The sequence below is a fragment of the Paramacrobiotus metropolitanus genome, unplaced genomic scaffold (assembly GCF_019649055.1).
Source record: "Paramacrobiotus metropolitanus isolate TYO unplaced genomic scaffold, Prichtersi_v1.0 Parri_scaffold0000009, whole genome shotgun sequence".
Classification (NCBI taxonomy): Eukaryota; Metazoa; Tardigrada; class Eutardigrada; order Parachela; family Macrobiotidae; genus Paramacrobiotus; species Paramacrobiotus metropolitanus.
The window spans coordinates 1,460,687-1,476,527 of NW_026570229.1; the positions used below are offsets into that span (position 1 = coordinate 1,460,687).

Here is a 15,841-nt window from a genome sequence, read left to right on the forward strand (position 1 = left end):
TCATCTAGTGTTTCATCAGCGCGTCGTTATTTAGTACCTAACTTCTACGAGTAGCTGAAGAAAAACAGTAGACCAATATTATATAATATTTTTATATTAATGTCACGCTGATTGTATTATATGATGCTTGTACGATGTGCTCATTAGACAAAAGTAAAACCATTTTCTTCCCTTCAAAAATTGCAGTACAGCGAAGGTTCACTGCACAAAGTGCTGAGCGCCCATAAATTACGCGGTTATTAAACATCATAAATAGGAAAGGTCGCAAAACAGGAAAACCGGCTGACGTTGTCGGACAAGGGTTTCCGTGGACCACTGTTAAGACGCAACAAGATGCACGTACGAATGAGACAGCGGCTGCATTTCTTGATTTCTGAGCATTTGTGGATAATGACCGCACGTGCTATAGGCTCCCGCTGTGATACTGGCTGCACAGACGATCCATTTCTATGATAATTACAGGAGCGGTAGGCAGATAACGACGTACTTCTGATCCAGGTTACTGCATCATGCGGCTATCTCCTGTATAACGGCACTGCAGTTATAGTGCAGTAAACTGTAGCGGTACAAATTTTATTATACCGCCGTGTTACGAGTGCTATAATCACGTTTATTTACGCCGACAACGGCGCGGGAGGAAGCCGCACAGGACCCTGTGAAAACGGATGCTTGTAACGAGTATAAGCGCACGACGCTGTAATTGTCGTCGCTCGTCCGGCAGGTCACACGAGATTGATTTCACAAACAACAAATTTCCGGTGCCTGCCGCAATGTGCAACCGCTTTTCAGCTACGTTGGTCTTCTATGTTCTTCATACTGGATATGTCCCTGCACTGGCTTATTTTAATAAAATGCCGGATTTGTGTATCTTACCAGCACAGAATTTTGTTGACACACATACGGCCAGCGCACTGAACAGATTTTGACGTCTGTTGGACAGAGTATGCTAACCAATTTCGAAGGATCTCGTGCTAAAAGTTAGTCCTCTGCGGCCTTCTTCTTGGGTATCTGTACTGTACTTAATGTGAGTATACAAGCCCGGTGAATGATTTTCTGCATATAAGGTACAACCGTACAGGTAGGGCGATGTTAGCGCTTAAGGGAAGATTGCCGGTACATACTGTACTCCAGTATGTGCTACAGTAGCTGTAGTACCAAATTTGTACGCTCCTACGAAAACTTTCGCTTTCGCGCCCTTCCAAACCCTTTTTTGCATTCTGCAGTCAAATCATTTGTATGCATTGGCGTGAAAACCGTTTGTACGCCCAAAATCCGGTTGGGGAGTTATGGCTAAAATATAATTCCAAAAGTCTATCACATGGCGGTCAAATAAGCGTCTCATTATCAAGCGACCTTCCTTGAGATTTTGCAAAGAAACGCACAGCAGCATGAAGATCGTTTTTACATCGAACTAGGTCTCCACCATCTTTCTGAAACTTAAAAACTAATTCAAAATATTTTAAAAATTATTTAAAATTAATATTAAAATTATTAATAATTTTTTAATTATTATTCTCAGATCTTTATGGTAATGTGCGTTTTCATGCAGAATGTGGAGAGAAGTTTTGATAATGAGTCTTTTGGAACACGTCCTTTCATTTAAACTTCTCGAATTTCTTCCCCATCACCCTCCAAGCGGATGTTGCGCGCACAAACGGTTTCATGACAACGTGCTGTACTGTACTTATGTATACAAATCATTTGACTATAGACTGCTACAGAGTAATGCAAAATCGTGTTTGCGTATGCTCGAAAACGAAAATTTTCACATGTACTCAAGTTTAGTACCATACTTTGTACTTGCCTTGAAAGGATGATCATTACCCCAAAACTGCTCTCCGCAGTTATACGTATGTTCCCGTACTGCTGCGACTTTTGTCCTGCTACCATACTCCAGGCAATTGCGATTATTCTTACATAGCCACACGAATGTCCCTGAATATTCGACATGTATCTTGCCAAAAAAGCCTTGCCAAAAGCACGTAACGTGTAAACAGTGTGGCGTTGCAGGGAGCTCAGCGTAATGTGACGCACCATACGGAAGCTGTTTGATTCCCATAATGCTGATATCACACGAACTGTCAATGCGGAATAAGCCATCTTAATGAATATTTTATAGTAATGTGTGCGCGTGAATGAATAAGTGCGCGTGAATATTTTATAGTAAGTGTTGTTTAATAGTTGCTTAATGAGCTCTTAATGGGAGTGTATGCTGCTTGTCGTCATTGCTGGATCAGCGTCCCAGTGTTCGTACAATGCGGAAGTTATCCAGTGTTTCAAAGTGTGGATCGCTCTCTTAGTTAAATGGGGTTACCGCTCCCGGAAATGCCTAATAAACTGTAACCAAGCTTCTGTTTTTACTGCGCTACCTCCTGTATTTAACCGACCCTACGCATTTAAGCGTAACAGCGTACCCCATGAATCTGCATGCCCATGAATTATTCACCGGGCTTGTACAATACTGTCGGCTTGAAATGAGCCGGAAACGTCCTGTCTGCTTACTAATGTGGCCCGTTGTTCCAGATAAACGGACAGAAACGGTGCTTTATCAATTTACACAGGCACGTGATAAATACCCTGCGTCTAGAGATCATCCGGTCATCCAATCAAAAATGACACTTGATAGGTACGTTATCCGCAGTCAGATGACAACATACGTGTCTATGAACATTTTTAATTTAATTAACGCGCATTACGCAACCGCAGATGGCACATGCAACCGGAACATGCATAGCACTGCAAGTTTCCTGATGTCTGTTATGGTTTTCTTAATTTAATAACCGTAATAATTTACGTAATACATCGTCCTTCGCAGATGTCATCAAATAAATGCCCCGGAAACGAAGTCTTTGCTCCCGCATCTGTTTTCATTGACAGTTCCACGGAAGAAAGTATAAAACTCCAAGGTTCTCGCAGTGCACCACGGCCGACGGCACTCGGCTTCATTTGCTTGATTAATCAGCTCTTTGGTTATGACCACACCTGAAGATGAAAAGCACTTGCCCTAGGGGCACAACAATATGCACCGTGTTGGGGAAAAACGTGTGCCGTTCCTCCTTGACAGCACACATTTCCTACCAGCACAGTACTGTTACCGAACCGGTCAAATTGTGGGTAATCTGAAAAAAATGTTCCGTCTAATCTCAATGTGGTTCCTTGTCATATTCCGTACGGGTCCGGTAATTTCCATCCTGAATATCAGTTTTGTGGCCATTGGACGCATAGCGCCGTTGACTACGTACGGGAATTTGCCGTACGTTGGTCCACCGTTGTCGGTTGGCATCGAATATGTTCAGCAGAAATACGCCGGCACCATGAACTTTACTTTGAACATCCTGTACGAACCGCTGCGTCTCGGCCAAGCACCGCCGGAACTGGCTGAGAATGCTGTACGATTGGCGGCTGAATGGCATTATACTAAACGGAAGGAGAGCGACATTACCATCTACCTTTTTTCCGGTATACACTACACAGGGCTACTTTATTCGCAAATAAGACACTTTATGTACAATATTACTGTATAATTTGTTTCTAAATCAGAAACCATTTCCATTCCAGACTAAAAAAAAGAGGATATTATGCTGTCTACTGTGTATACGATAAACGGTGTATCTGTAAAAAGGTTTTAACTGGATCAAAATTTTAACTGGATCAAAATTTTAACTGAAAATTTTAACTGGATCAAAATATACTGAATAGCGAATTTTCTTTTATCGTTTAATTTTTGCTAACAAACAGGACAACTGCATTAGCCAACAGCCATCAAAATGAGAAAAAGTGCCAGCAAGAGCACACTTCCTGACAGTTGAACTAGCATAATCGAATAGCACTAACGGTGGGAATATTCCTACCCTAGAGTACTTCACCATGGAAGAGAGAGAGAGTATTGTGCGCCTATCGTAAAGACAGTGTTTTGTTTCAACGTTGTAGGCGGGGCTGAAGTAAGCACGGAAATCCCGCATTTTATGCGACTTTGGAACACCCTCTGGATTTCAACGTAAATTGAGCCACTATCCTCAGGCTCATCTCAATTACGAGTACAGAACTGTAATCAGATACAAGAACATAATGATATACATATTTTCCAGGCTTTCGGTCACTTCGCAAATCAGTGACCGCATTATGAACCCCACATGGATCGCTGTCAACGACTTCTCCACCTCCCAATGTGCGCATCTGTACATCGACATTTTGACGAAGTATCGTTGGACCACGGTGTACCTGATTACTGATCCGGGAGACCCCAGCGTTTTTGGAGCTATCTCAGGGATGCTTTCGAAGGAGCTGGCCAGGCAGCCGAGTATCCGGTACACTGCGCGGCGCATATCGACAAAAGGCGCCGGTGTAGCGTACGGAAACTTTGAATCGGTTTTAAGGGACGTTGCTGCAGTTAGTCGTGGTGCGTAGTGCCCGTTAAATCCGTCGGAGTTCAAGTATCCAAATTACTGGCGCTATTTTTCGCTGTAGTGGTTTTATTCTTCGGCCACGCCTTCTTTCTACGGGAGCTTCTGGTAATCTAATTTCAAAACCGCTTTCGCTAACAACTAAATAAAATCTTGGCTGTGTGGTGCCGTCAGTGTCTTTATTTCAGATTACGGCAGAATGGTTAGGCATGACGAATGGAGAATACGTAAGTAAAAGAACAAGCGCAGCGTTTGACCAAGCTATTTAAAAGATAAGCAGTGTGCGACGCCAATATTTTTTTTTCCGTATATTAACCTTTAATAAGTATCATGGTACGAGTACAAACTATGCACCAGAACAAAACGGCATTTACAAAAGAAACACTTCCTCTATGCTATCCTGATCGGGGATCGTATCCATTACACAAATCGCGGTTCCCCGTTGTATTTGCATAGATATTCGCTGTTTAAAAAACAGGTAGTATTAATATGCTAATATTAGGTTTACATTGCTCTGGAAACTATGCGCAATAAACCGATCATCGGCGATTTCAACTGGCATTACAACGACGACAACGACCAGGTGCTGACTTTAACGGTAGTCATGAATTGTTGTGCCTTGACCGTCTCTGCAATATTCCAGATTGCATTTCGTGCGTACCAATCGCTGCTGCTCCTGCAACCAAAAAACATCGATACGCCACCCAATATGCAGCTGGGAATGGAGTTTATTCGCCGCTCCGCACGAGATTACAACCTCACCTACAACATTTCAGATCAGGTACGTGTTACCTCAGAGTGCGAAATCTATTTCCTTGTTGTAAAGAAGATACTTGTATCTTAAGTTGAGGTGGATTTCTTTCCCCAGAACTTCCCAAACCTTGTCAGCAGTTACTGGGCAGTTGTGGCCACCGCCTCAGTACGAAAACAACAAGAGAAGCGAAGCTAAACATTATGTACATCTTGGATTTTTCATTAGCTCATCAATGAATCGCTTTCTCGAACGGATCGTACAGATTTCCAGAACGGTAGGGCCCTGGCGCGCCTCTTCCTCAATCACACCTATGATGACCAGTACGGGAGTCTCTACGTGGACAGCACTGGACAACGACGCACGGATTTTGTTGTCACATACTTCACGACACTGGGAATTCGTACAGTGCGCAGGATTCGCTACAGTAATCAAGAAATCAGTCCTCAAATTAGACGCTTTAATTTTAGCCACTGCTAGTTAAGATCGGCACAGAGGACATGCTGAACGAGGCCATAAATTTAACGGAGTGGACCAACTCCAGAAAAGCATTTCCTCCACCGAATGAACCGCAGTGCGGATACTTGAACAATAAATGTTTATCGAAGAGTATGTGCGCCCAACATTCTTTTTGAGAGGGTTTACGAAATAAAGTCCTTATTGTTTTAGATACCAACACATCATTGTGGATTAGCCTCTTTACCGTACTGGGAATATCCGTCGTCGCAGGAATTTTCGGTGTATTTTATTGGCGGTAAGCCCCACTGCGACAAAATTAATTTTCACATTAAAGTAGCGAAAGCTAGGTATTTTTTTGGGAACTTCGAGATCGACTGACTCAAAGTCTGAACAAAATGCAGGTACAAAAAATTGAAAGATGGCGAACAACTTCTGCACGATCCTTGGTGGCAAGTGGACATAGACGATCTGAAAGCAGCCAATGCTTCCTCGATGTTTACTGCACCAACCGCACAGCCGTACAATGGCTCGATTTCCTTAGGAGCGGTAAAAGCTTCTTTGTGATAATTCAGCTAATGTGGTGAATTCCCGACATTGCTCATTATACGGTTTTCGTAAAAGGAGACAACGATGCGATTCGTTTCGCTGAAGGGCAAACCCGCGGTATGTTTTCCGTGTGGACGCGGAGAACCGGCACTGAATTTTAAAGACATCTTCAAGATCTACAATTTACTCAAGCTGTTTAAAAAAGTAAGCAGAATCATATTGTTAAAAAGGTATAACAAAAACAGACCTTCAAAAAGCGTGAAAAGTTATATCGAGACTGCTTTTTTATAGTTGCGAGGAATCGAACACCAGAATATCGGGCAGTTTTATGGATTAAGCATCGCCAGAAGCGGTGCTGGGTGGTGTAACGTTTTCGTGTTGTTCGGCTGCCCATCACGTGGCAGCCTACCGCAGGTGTGCTGCAGCGCCATCGGCAGGGATTTCACGTTCACCAGTTCCTTCGTCATGGACTTCCTTGAGGTGGTAATCTTGGGAAATATTTTCTTATTACAATTTCACATGGGTTTTGTCTAATTATACAGGGATTAAATTACGTCCATCATTCGCGGCTGCGTTATCACGGTCGATTGAGTACGTTTAACTGCTGGATCGACAAGCATTTCACGCTGAAGCTGATGAACATAGCCAGCGACAGGATCTGCAGTCAGCTGGAAAGTGTGGATAACGTCACAGACTGCTTTGGCCCGACGCATTGCAGCTGGGAACCGTTATTCTGGTTGGTCCCGGAATTGGACGAAATCGACCAATCAGACAGCGCCGTCACGTCCATGCAGGCTGTCGATATATTCTCCTCGGGACTGATTCTCTACGATATTCTGACAGCCGGATCGTTATACCGGAAAATGCAGGACAAGTTCGGTACCTGCAACCGATTGCAGATTTTTCAACTTATATTCTTACAGTTTATAAATCTTAGGCATATCAACTGTCGTCGATATGGAGTTTGCTTTCGATAATCCACTCATTGCCGCGGTGGATTTCATGGAGATCGCCGAACTGGCCAGTGTCATTCATACGTGCTTAAGCGCACTTCCTGAAGATCGGCCGAGTATCAAGCAGCTGCGCTCGCAACTACGCGAGTTGTCGCCGCTGCTAGCGCCGGAAATGAATCAGTATAAACTTTTCGATAAAATATACCGGCAACTGTGTCTGTATTCCAATCAGCTGGAGCTGGATGTGATCCTGCGGACCAAAGCGCTGCAGGATGCTCGCCGGCGCTGTGATGCCCTGGTCAGGCAGTTTTTACCAAAGTATAACATATTGGTGGTGCTGCCTTAAAACATGGGTTGCGTATATATGCTGTCGCTATAACAGAGAAATCGTGGACACTTTACGAGCTGGAAAGTTCGTCGCGCCCGAGATCTTTGACTGTGTGACCATCAGTTTTACTCAGCTGCACGGATTCGCCGGTTTTATGCGCGATGCATCTCCTGAACATTTAATTGCCGTCATTTCTAAGATGGAAGATTCCATGGAGATCCCGATTGACGAGTGCGATGTGTACAAAGTCGAGGCTGTTTCTGATTCGGTCTTGGTACGCGCAAACAATATATCTTTACGTTTAGCCCAACTCAATCTTCATCGCATTTATAGATATATATTAAATAAGGAATTTTAGCGCAGTACATGCTAGTCTCTAGATATGCTTGATTCGGCTGAATTACAGGTTGCCAGTGGACTGCCAATCCCAATCGGCTCGGAACATATCAGTCGAATGGCCGATTTCGCCTTGCTCTTGTTGCAGTTGCAGCCGTCGCTCGGTTTTCCGGACGAGTTGCGCCTTATGCTTGGACTGCATTCAGGTTAGACGGGAAGTTTCGTGTTGTAAAACAGGCCGATAGCGATTATGTGGTAGGGCCATGTGCAGCCGGAGTCATCGGAATGAAGAGACCTCGTTACTGCTTGTACGTCTCCGTAAAGTCGCAAGACTCGCAACCGTTAAAAGTGTGCAAAGCGGTAACATGACCTGAGCGCCTTATACAGGTTTGGTGACACGATCAATGTGGCATCGCGAATGTGCAGCCAAGGGCTGCCGGGGCGGATCCACCTCAGCTGCGCTTCAGCCGCACTTTTGCAGGAATATGACGATCAGGGCTATGTTATTGAACTTAGAGGTTTAGTACAGATCAAAGGTCGCGGTGATATGACCACGTACTGGCTCAGTAAAACGTTATGCTCATAGCAGTGCAGTTAAAGGAAAAATCGGATACAGCCTAGCCTGTCTACAGATAGTTATGGTCTGCGATGGTAACTTCTCTGAGCTTGAGAATTAAAGGTTATGATTAATGTCATCACCTTCGAAGTTTTCACTAGACCAACATCAGAGTAGTGCAAGATATTTAATTTATTCACTGAGCAGACAAATTCTTGAGGCACTCACAAGTCCGGTCGGCACACTGCTTGAACAAAACAAAAATAAGATACCGCAGGTAATTTTTAGATCTCAACAAGGACAGATAAGTCTTAACAAAACCACAGCCAAACAACTCGTTTCCGCTTCCTGCAACTTTGTTAAACAAATCCTTCAGCCTCATCGCCAGGGTAGTCTTTCGAATTTGTAGTTTTGCGGCAGGTATTGGTATAAATAAGCTAGAAGCTTGAACAAAATGAAGTACCTGGAGATTACAGAGCAAGGACAAGATTATGATGTAATCCCGTCAAGTTTTAAAATGATCTTTTGCTAAAAGCAAGATTTTTACGTAATTCCGACGACTGCTGTATATACGTAAGGGGAAAACAGCTTTACTCAAAACATTTCCCTGTTCGGCTGCCGTCGCTCGGCCGGAGTGGGACGTTGTGGCTAAACAGGGCGCTTATGCACCGCGCCGGTTTTAACCATATGTACTGCCATAACGTCACATTCCAGCCGGGTGACGGCCGCAGTGACGTGAACTGGTGCGACTAAGATAGTTTTACCCCTTACATTCAATCGCGTGCAAAACAGCAGAATCGTTGTCTTATCGTTTTATTCGTCTGTAAAGATCACTGGGCGGCTGGTGGCAAAATTACGTAACCATAATGTTCGATCGATAAGTAAGTATACGTAATGCGAAGCACCATGATACTTTGTATAACAGCTGATTTTTTAAGCGCATTAATCCACAGCGGATTCAGTCGGAATAACGCAAGCTCAGGTGTAAGTAAGTACCAGCCCACCTACCCGTCGGTTGCTAGCCGCTCTGTTAACGCAGATAATTCTCAAACTTAATTATCTTTAATTCACGGATGTCATCAGATGAGTGGTTCAGAAACGGAAGCTGAGTAATCGCACCTGACTTTTGTTGACAGCTCCACAGCAGCAAGGATTACACTAAAAGACCAGAATAGAGCGCTTTGCCCGACAGCAATCTGATTAGATTAATTTTGTTGATTAATGGAGTCCTTTGGTTAAGCCTACTTTTAACGCAATGGACCGTGTATGCCTTGTAAAGTGTACAATCTGCACTGTGTTTTGGAGACGTGTGCCGGTGTCTTAACGGCACACATTCACCGGAAAAGTGCCATATTCAAACCAAGTCATGGTGACTCGCATACAATCTGATATTCTCGTCTGGATTCTACTGATATTTTGTATCAGGAATGTTATCTCGGTTCTAAACGTTAGTTTTGTGGCCATTGGACGGATAGCACCAAAGACGACGTACGGGACTCTGCCGTTTAATGGCCCACCGCTGTCGGTTGGCACGGAATACGTGCAGGAAAAATACGGCGGTACCATGCACTTTACGTTAAATATCTTGTATGCACCGGTGCGCCCCGGCCAGACACCGCCAGAGCTGGCCGATAACGCTGTGCAACTGGCAACTGAATGGCATTACACCAAGCGAAGGGACAGTGAAACTACCATTTACCTCATTTCCGGTAAAGTATGGCCAATCACATAATGTGCATTATTAAAAATGATTCACCTACAACATCTTTTGCACAACTTGTGTTTAAACGAGCCTTGGTACATTTTCTGGATTCATATTCAATCAAACCATGTTTTTTTGTAGAATATTAGAATATTTGTTTTTTTGTAGAATATTAGTTTTTTTGTGGATAGTATTCTTAACAAATATCGTCTTCTGTTATGTTATAATGCGAACCTTTTAGGCGGAGTTGACGCCACAGAAATCCCGCAGTATATGAGAGAGTGGAACACCTTATGGATTTCATCGTACGCAGTTGAGCCCCTCGCACAGTCTTCCCGATTCCGATAATCTCAGGATGTTTTTACAGACTGGCGGTCGGCTCGCAGATCAGTGACCGCGTGAGGAACCCCACATGGATCGCGGTCAACGACTTCTCCACTGCCCAGTGTGCGCAACTGTATATCGACATTATGCACAAGTTTCGCTGGACAACGGTGTACCTGATTGTTGATCCCAAAGAACCAAGCGTTTTCGGGGTTGTCGCGGGGCTGCTACTGAAGGAGCTGGCCAGATACTCGCGTATCCAGTATTTTGTGCAAAGGATAACGACCAAAAGCCCCAGTGTAGCTTACGGGGGCTTCGAATCCATTTTAAGGGATGTTGCTGCAGTTAGTCGCGGTGTGTGGTGTCCGCACGTGTAACATCTGTATGGCTCGATTACCAGTTTTGTTGACATCTTGTTTTATATGTAGTTGTTTTATTCTTCGGGCACGCCGTATTTCTACGGGAACTTATGGTATTTTCAGCAAATGTTTTGACTAAATTACTGTATAGAATCGTTGCTACTGCAGAAAGTTTTGTGCTGTTTTCCCTTTTTTCAGGTCACCGCAGAAAGAGTGGGCATGACGAATGGGGAATATGTAAGGAAATAATTACGATATTATAATACGTTCTTTTAATACAGAGTACTTCAAAATATATCTATGATATCTGTTAATGAATATATACCTATGATACCTATTAATATATCAATGATATCTGTTAGTATGATACCTTAATACGTGCCACATATTTATAGGTGTACATGGCTTTGGAAACCATGCATAATAAACCGATCCTGGGTGATTTCAACTGGCAGTACAACGATGATAATGACCAGGTGATGCTTTTTACAATAAGCATGGACATTTTGCCTTGATGGTGCTTGTGTGCAAGATTGTAGGTCGCCTTTCGTGCGTACCAGTCACTGCTGCTGGTTCAGCCAAAAAACATTGACGCACCGTCGAATGTGCAGATGGGAATGGAATTCATACGCCGCTCTGCACGGGATTATAACCTTACCTACAACATCGCAGATCAGGTAAGTGTTGCGAGCAAGGTCATGTTGCCCATCCATAATTGACGGCCGTAGATGAAGTGAAGATTGACGTCTTGAAACATGTAAACGTGTTTTCTATATTCCACAGAACTTTCCGAACCTTATTAGCGGCTACTGGTCAGTGGTGGCTACTGCCGCGGTAAGAAAGACAATGTCTTCGCATTATTGCTGAGTCGTTAGTCTGCACGCTGCACATGATTTGATTACTCGCGTCGGACCCACCTAACGATTGCTGTAATAACCACCCACCAGAACAGGAGCTACATAGTTATTTCACGATAACGGATTTCTAAACCGCACCGCCCGGACGGATCTTTAGATTGATAATATAAAATACTAACCATAAGTCAGATTTGTGCATACCTCGAATTTGTCCGTATTTTAAACACATAATTACACCTTGTTAATCTCTTTACAAGGGCGTACTTAAAACTATTTATTTTAAATTCAGTTTGCGCATGATGCAGCCTTTACAGGTGTGTGTACAGTGTCTGTGACACGTGATTGAGATTGATCACAAAACCAGTAAGAATGTTTAAAATATTGAAAAATTACTGCGAAGTTTATTTCGAAGAACGCATCTTGCTAGCGCACCGGCCGAACTGAACGCCCGGTGTCTCTCGGTTTTTATACAGCCCAAAGTGCTGTTGGCACCAGGCCATCTGCCAGCACAGCACAATAATGCAAGAAATGTGCACTCGTAAACACAAACCGTTTTTAGTGCGGTCAAACCCGAATTAATAAGCTTAACACGGTCAATCCTTGTTCTTTCGTTTTTAGCTAATCAATGAATCGCTGTCACAAGTGGACGCCATGGATTATCAGGATGGAAGAGATCTGGCGCGCCTCTTTCTCAATCACACCTACACGGATGAGTACGGTAGTCTCTACGTAGACAGCACGGGACAACGACGCACGGATTTTGTCGTCACATACTTCACTCCACTGGGCATTCGTACAGTACGAAGAGTCTCCTATATACATACGTAAATACTGTATCATCCTATGTCACCTTCAACGCTCCAGTGCGATGGCTTAATTAATTCCAGCCACTGCTAACCAAAACCGGCATGGAAGATAACTTGAACGACGTCGTACATTTAGCGGAATGGGCCAGCTCCAGCCAAGCGTTTCCCCCACCGAATGAACCATTATGCGGATACCTAAAGACTAAATGTCTAAAAAAGAGTATGCGCGTTCAGTGTTCTTTCTGACAAGGTTTTCGAAATAATGACCAAACGTAGTGTTTTTAGGCATTAACGTATGGATCATCATTATCACTGTAATGGGAATAATTGCAGCTACAGGAGGTTTTGGTGCATTTTGTTGGCGGTAAGCACAGACAGACGGGCTACTTAACATAATTATTTTTATTTATTACTCTTGTTATTCTCCGGTAATTAATAAAATTGACTATTTCACCTTTTTGCACCAAAAACACAGGTATAACAAGCGGCGAGATGACGAAAAACTCTTGCACGATCCGTGGTGGCAACTGGACCTGGACACGTTCAGAGCAGCATCGGTATTTCGCTCCAATGCTTCGTCGATTTTCAGTGCAACCGGCAAACCATACAATGGATCTAAATCGAGTTCTTTTAAAGCGGTAAAATTTCTCTGAGACGATCTGAAACACTGTCCTGAATTAATGGTCTACATTTTCCCGCAATCAATCGTGAACGGTTTTTCCGACAGGAGGCAACGATGCGATTTGTGACGCACCAAGGCAAAACCGCGGTATGCTTTCCGTGTGCACGCGGGGAAGATGATCTGAGTTTTGGACACATCTCCAAGAATTGCAGTTTGCTTAAGCTATTTAGAAAAGTAAGACCGATAATATTAGCACTAAGGCTTTTGCCGTTACTGGAGCATAAAGACCAGTTTATCAGAGGCTGGCTAAGCTGTTTCTCCTGACTGGGAAATCCTTTCCAAACTAGTGACGAAACCGATTTTTGCAGTTGCGGCGAATCGAACACCCGAATATCGGACAATTTTATGGACTAAGCATTGAGAGGCGCGGCGCTGGCCGATGTGACGTATTCGTCGTGTTCGCCTGTCCACCACGTGGAAGCCTGCCTGAGTTGTGCTGCAGTGCCATCGGCCGGGATTTCACGTTCACCAGCTCCTTCGTCATGGACTTCCTTGAGGTCTTAATTATATGCATCTTCCGGCAAATCTTGTTCCTCAATTAAAGCAGTTTATTTTAAGATCTGTTGTTTTAATTTAACAGGGATTGAGTTTTATACATCATTCGCGGCTGCATTATCATGGCCGATTGAGTACTTTCAACTGCTGGATTGACAAGCATTTTACGCTGAAGCTGATGCATGTAGCCACCGACCGCATCCTCGGCCAGCTTGAAACGGTAGATAACGTCATGGATTGCCTTGGCCCGACGTATTGCAGCTGGGAACCGCTCTTCTGGTTGGTCCCGAAACTGGACGCGGTCGACCAATGGGACAGCGCTGTCCGCTCCATGCAGGCTGTTGATATATTCTCCTCGGGATTGATCCTCTACGACATCCTGACCGCAGGATCTTTATACCGCAAAATGCAGGACATGCTCGGTAAACTGTAAACGCATGGCTTTTGCAGATTTATTTTTATCTCGCATATAATTCTAGGCACATCGACAGTCGTCAGTATGGAGCACACCCTTGATAATCCACTGATTGCTGCGGTGGATTTTATGGAGATCGCCGAACTGGCCAGTGTGATCCATAACTGTCTAAGCACGTTTCCCGAAGATCGGCTGAGTATCAAGCAGCTGCGCTCCCAACTGCGCGAGTGTTCGCCGCTGCTGGCCCCGGAAATGAATCAGTATAAACTGTTTGATAAAATCTACCGCCAATTGTGTTTGTATTCCAATCAGCTGGAGCTGGAGGTTATCTTGCGGTCCAGATCGTTGCGGGATGCTCGTAGGCGCTGTGACGCTATAGTCAGACAATATTTACCAAAGTATATAATTTCCATACTTCTGACATTATATTACCAAATGTATAGTCCGCATTATGGTTACAGGGAAATAGCGGATGCCTTGCGTGCTGGACGACTCGTCGTGCCCGAAATGTTTGACTGCGTGACCATAAGTTTTACTCAGCTGTATGGATTTACCAGTTTGACGCGTGATGCATCCCCAGAACAAGTAATCACCGTGATTTCCAAAATCGAAGATTTTGTCGATGTTGCGACTGGCGTGTACGATGTGTACAAAGTCGAGGCTGTATCTGATTCTGTGTTGGTAAGTTCAAAACTGCCTTGCCCTCGTTCTTCAACGGAGAAAAATGGATCAAGTTCACCTGTTATTAATTTGGTATTGCTGTAAGAGTAAGCTCTTGCTTCTCACACGGAGTTCGAGCATAAAAGGTCACGGGCAAGTGGTGCCATGCAGATAGACGCTTTACCAGTGGGTTTACGCAAAGACACTCGGTGTGCCTGAACTGCAGGTCGCCAGTGGATTACCGAACCGCATCGGCTCGGAACATGTGCGGCGATTGGCCGATTTCTCCTTGTTACTTCTGCAGTTGCTGCCATCGCTCAGTCTGCCGGAGGAGCTACACCTAATGCAAGGACTGCATTCAGGTTGCATCATCTGTTTGCAGGGGCGACCTATTAGTCTGGAAGAAAACGATTGTGTTGTAGGTTCATGTGCAGCTGGTGTCGTCGGCGTGAAGAGACCACGTTATTGCTTGTACGTGTCCGTAAAGCTGCAAGTGGAAAGTGTGCAAAGCGTAAAGTGAATAGAGTTTTTGCAGATTTGGTGACACGATCAATGTGGCATCGCGAATGTGCAGCCAGGGACTGCCGGGACGGATCCACCTCAGCTGCGCGTCCGCTGCACTGTTGCATGAATTTGACGATCAGGGTTACGTTATTGAACTTAGAGGCTTGCAACAAATCAAAGGTCGTGGCGATATGCTCACGTACTGGCTGAGTAGAACGTCATCCGCAACGCCAGTACGCCATCTTCCCACGTAAATCTTGATTTACAAAAACATTAGCATGCACCTTTGCAATCCGCTTATCGTTAAAATGATCAAGCAAGCCAGCAAAGTGCGACCGCGCTGTATAGGTGCGTAACGGCTCCCGATCACTTCGGCCGTTTCCATTTCGGCCACGTTCATTTCGGCCAAAGTTTTTCGGCCGCCATTCACTTCGGTTTACGTTCATTTCCGCCTCGCTTACTTCGGCCCAGTGCATTGCGGCCGAAATACATAAGCATTTATTCTGCATCGTGAAAGTTCTCGCTCTACATACATTTTTGTTCTTTTTCATTTCTTTTTGTACTCAATATTTTGTGAGAAATTTTTGACGGTTTACTCTCACCACCATGTCTCCTTAACGCATTTCTGAATACTCTTGCAAACCGCTAAAAGGTAGATCATACACCGTCAAAAGCGAGCGCTAAAACCTAAGGAGGTACCATAAG

The 15,841-nt window shown here is 44.3% G+C and overlaps 4 protein-coding genes across 4 annotated transcripts; all 4 read left to right on the plus strand.

The window, feature by feature from the left end:
* Positions 1–3,196: 3,196 nt before the first annotated feature.
* Positions 3,197–7,458, plus strand: LOC129582932 (receptor-type guanylate cyclase gcy-17-like). Its single transcript, XM_055474563.1, has 16 exons — positions 3,197–3,459; positions 3,931–3,997; positions 4,089–4,399; positions 4,468–4,511; positions 4,592–4,630; positions 4,906–4,986; positions 5,047–5,184; positions 5,272–5,322; positions 5,383–5,562; positions 5,625–5,763; positions 5,824–5,908; positions 6,015–6,159; positions 6,235–6,363; positions 6,451–6,639; positions 6,702–7,038; positions 7,097–7,458. Exons 1-16 carry the CDS (start codon positions 3,315–3,317, stop codon positions 7,456–7,458), a joined length of 2,442 nt encoding a protein of 813 aa, XP_055330538.1. The 5' UTR covers positions 3,197–3,314.
* A 175-nt stretch (positions 7,459–7,633) lies between these two features.
* LOC129583121 (atrial natriuretic peptide receptor 1-like) lies at positions 7,634–8,386 on the plus strand. Its single transcript, XM_055474835.1, has 4 exons — positions 7,634–7,714; positions 7,847–7,982; positions 8,036–8,084; positions 8,164–8,386. Exons 1-4 carry the CDS (start codon positions 7,640–7,642, stop codon positions 8,360–8,362), a joined length of 459 nt encoding a protein of 152 aa, XP_055330810.1. The 5' UTR covers positions 7,634–7,639; the 3' UTR covers positions 8,363–8,386.
* Positions 8,387–9,758: 1,372 nt separating this feature from the next.
* LOC129582933 (receptor-type guanylate cyclase gcy-28-like) lies at positions 9,759–12,748 on the plus strand. The gene is made up of 11 exons (XM_055474564.1): positions 9,759–10,041; positions 10,276–10,339; positions 10,402–10,712; positions 10,787–10,830; positions 10,916–10,954; positions 11,113–11,193; positions 11,257–11,394; positions 11,501–11,551; positions 12,193–12,372; positions 12,462–12,600; positions 12,666–12,748. The coding sequence occupies exons 1-11, from the start codon at positions 9,897–9,899 to the stop codon at positions 12,746–12,748; spliced, it is 1,275 nt and encodes a 424-aa protein (XP_055330539.1). The 5' UTR covers positions 9,759–9,896.
* A 743-nt stretch (positions 12,749–13,491) lies between these two features.
* Positions 13,492–15,390, plus strand: LOC129582934 (atrial natriuretic peptide receptor 1-like). The gene is made up of 7 exons (XM_055474565.1): positions 13,492–13,559; positions 13,643–13,979; positions 14,037–14,370; positions 14,434–14,653; positions 14,859–14,994; positions 15,055–15,103; positions 15,168–15,390. Exons 1-7 carry the CDS (start codon positions 13,545–13,547, stop codon positions 15,388–15,390), a joined length of 1,314 nt encoding a protein of 437 aa, XP_055330540.1. The 5' UTR covers positions 13,492–13,544.
* The last annotated feature ends 451 nt before the right edge of the window (positions 15,391–15,841 follow it).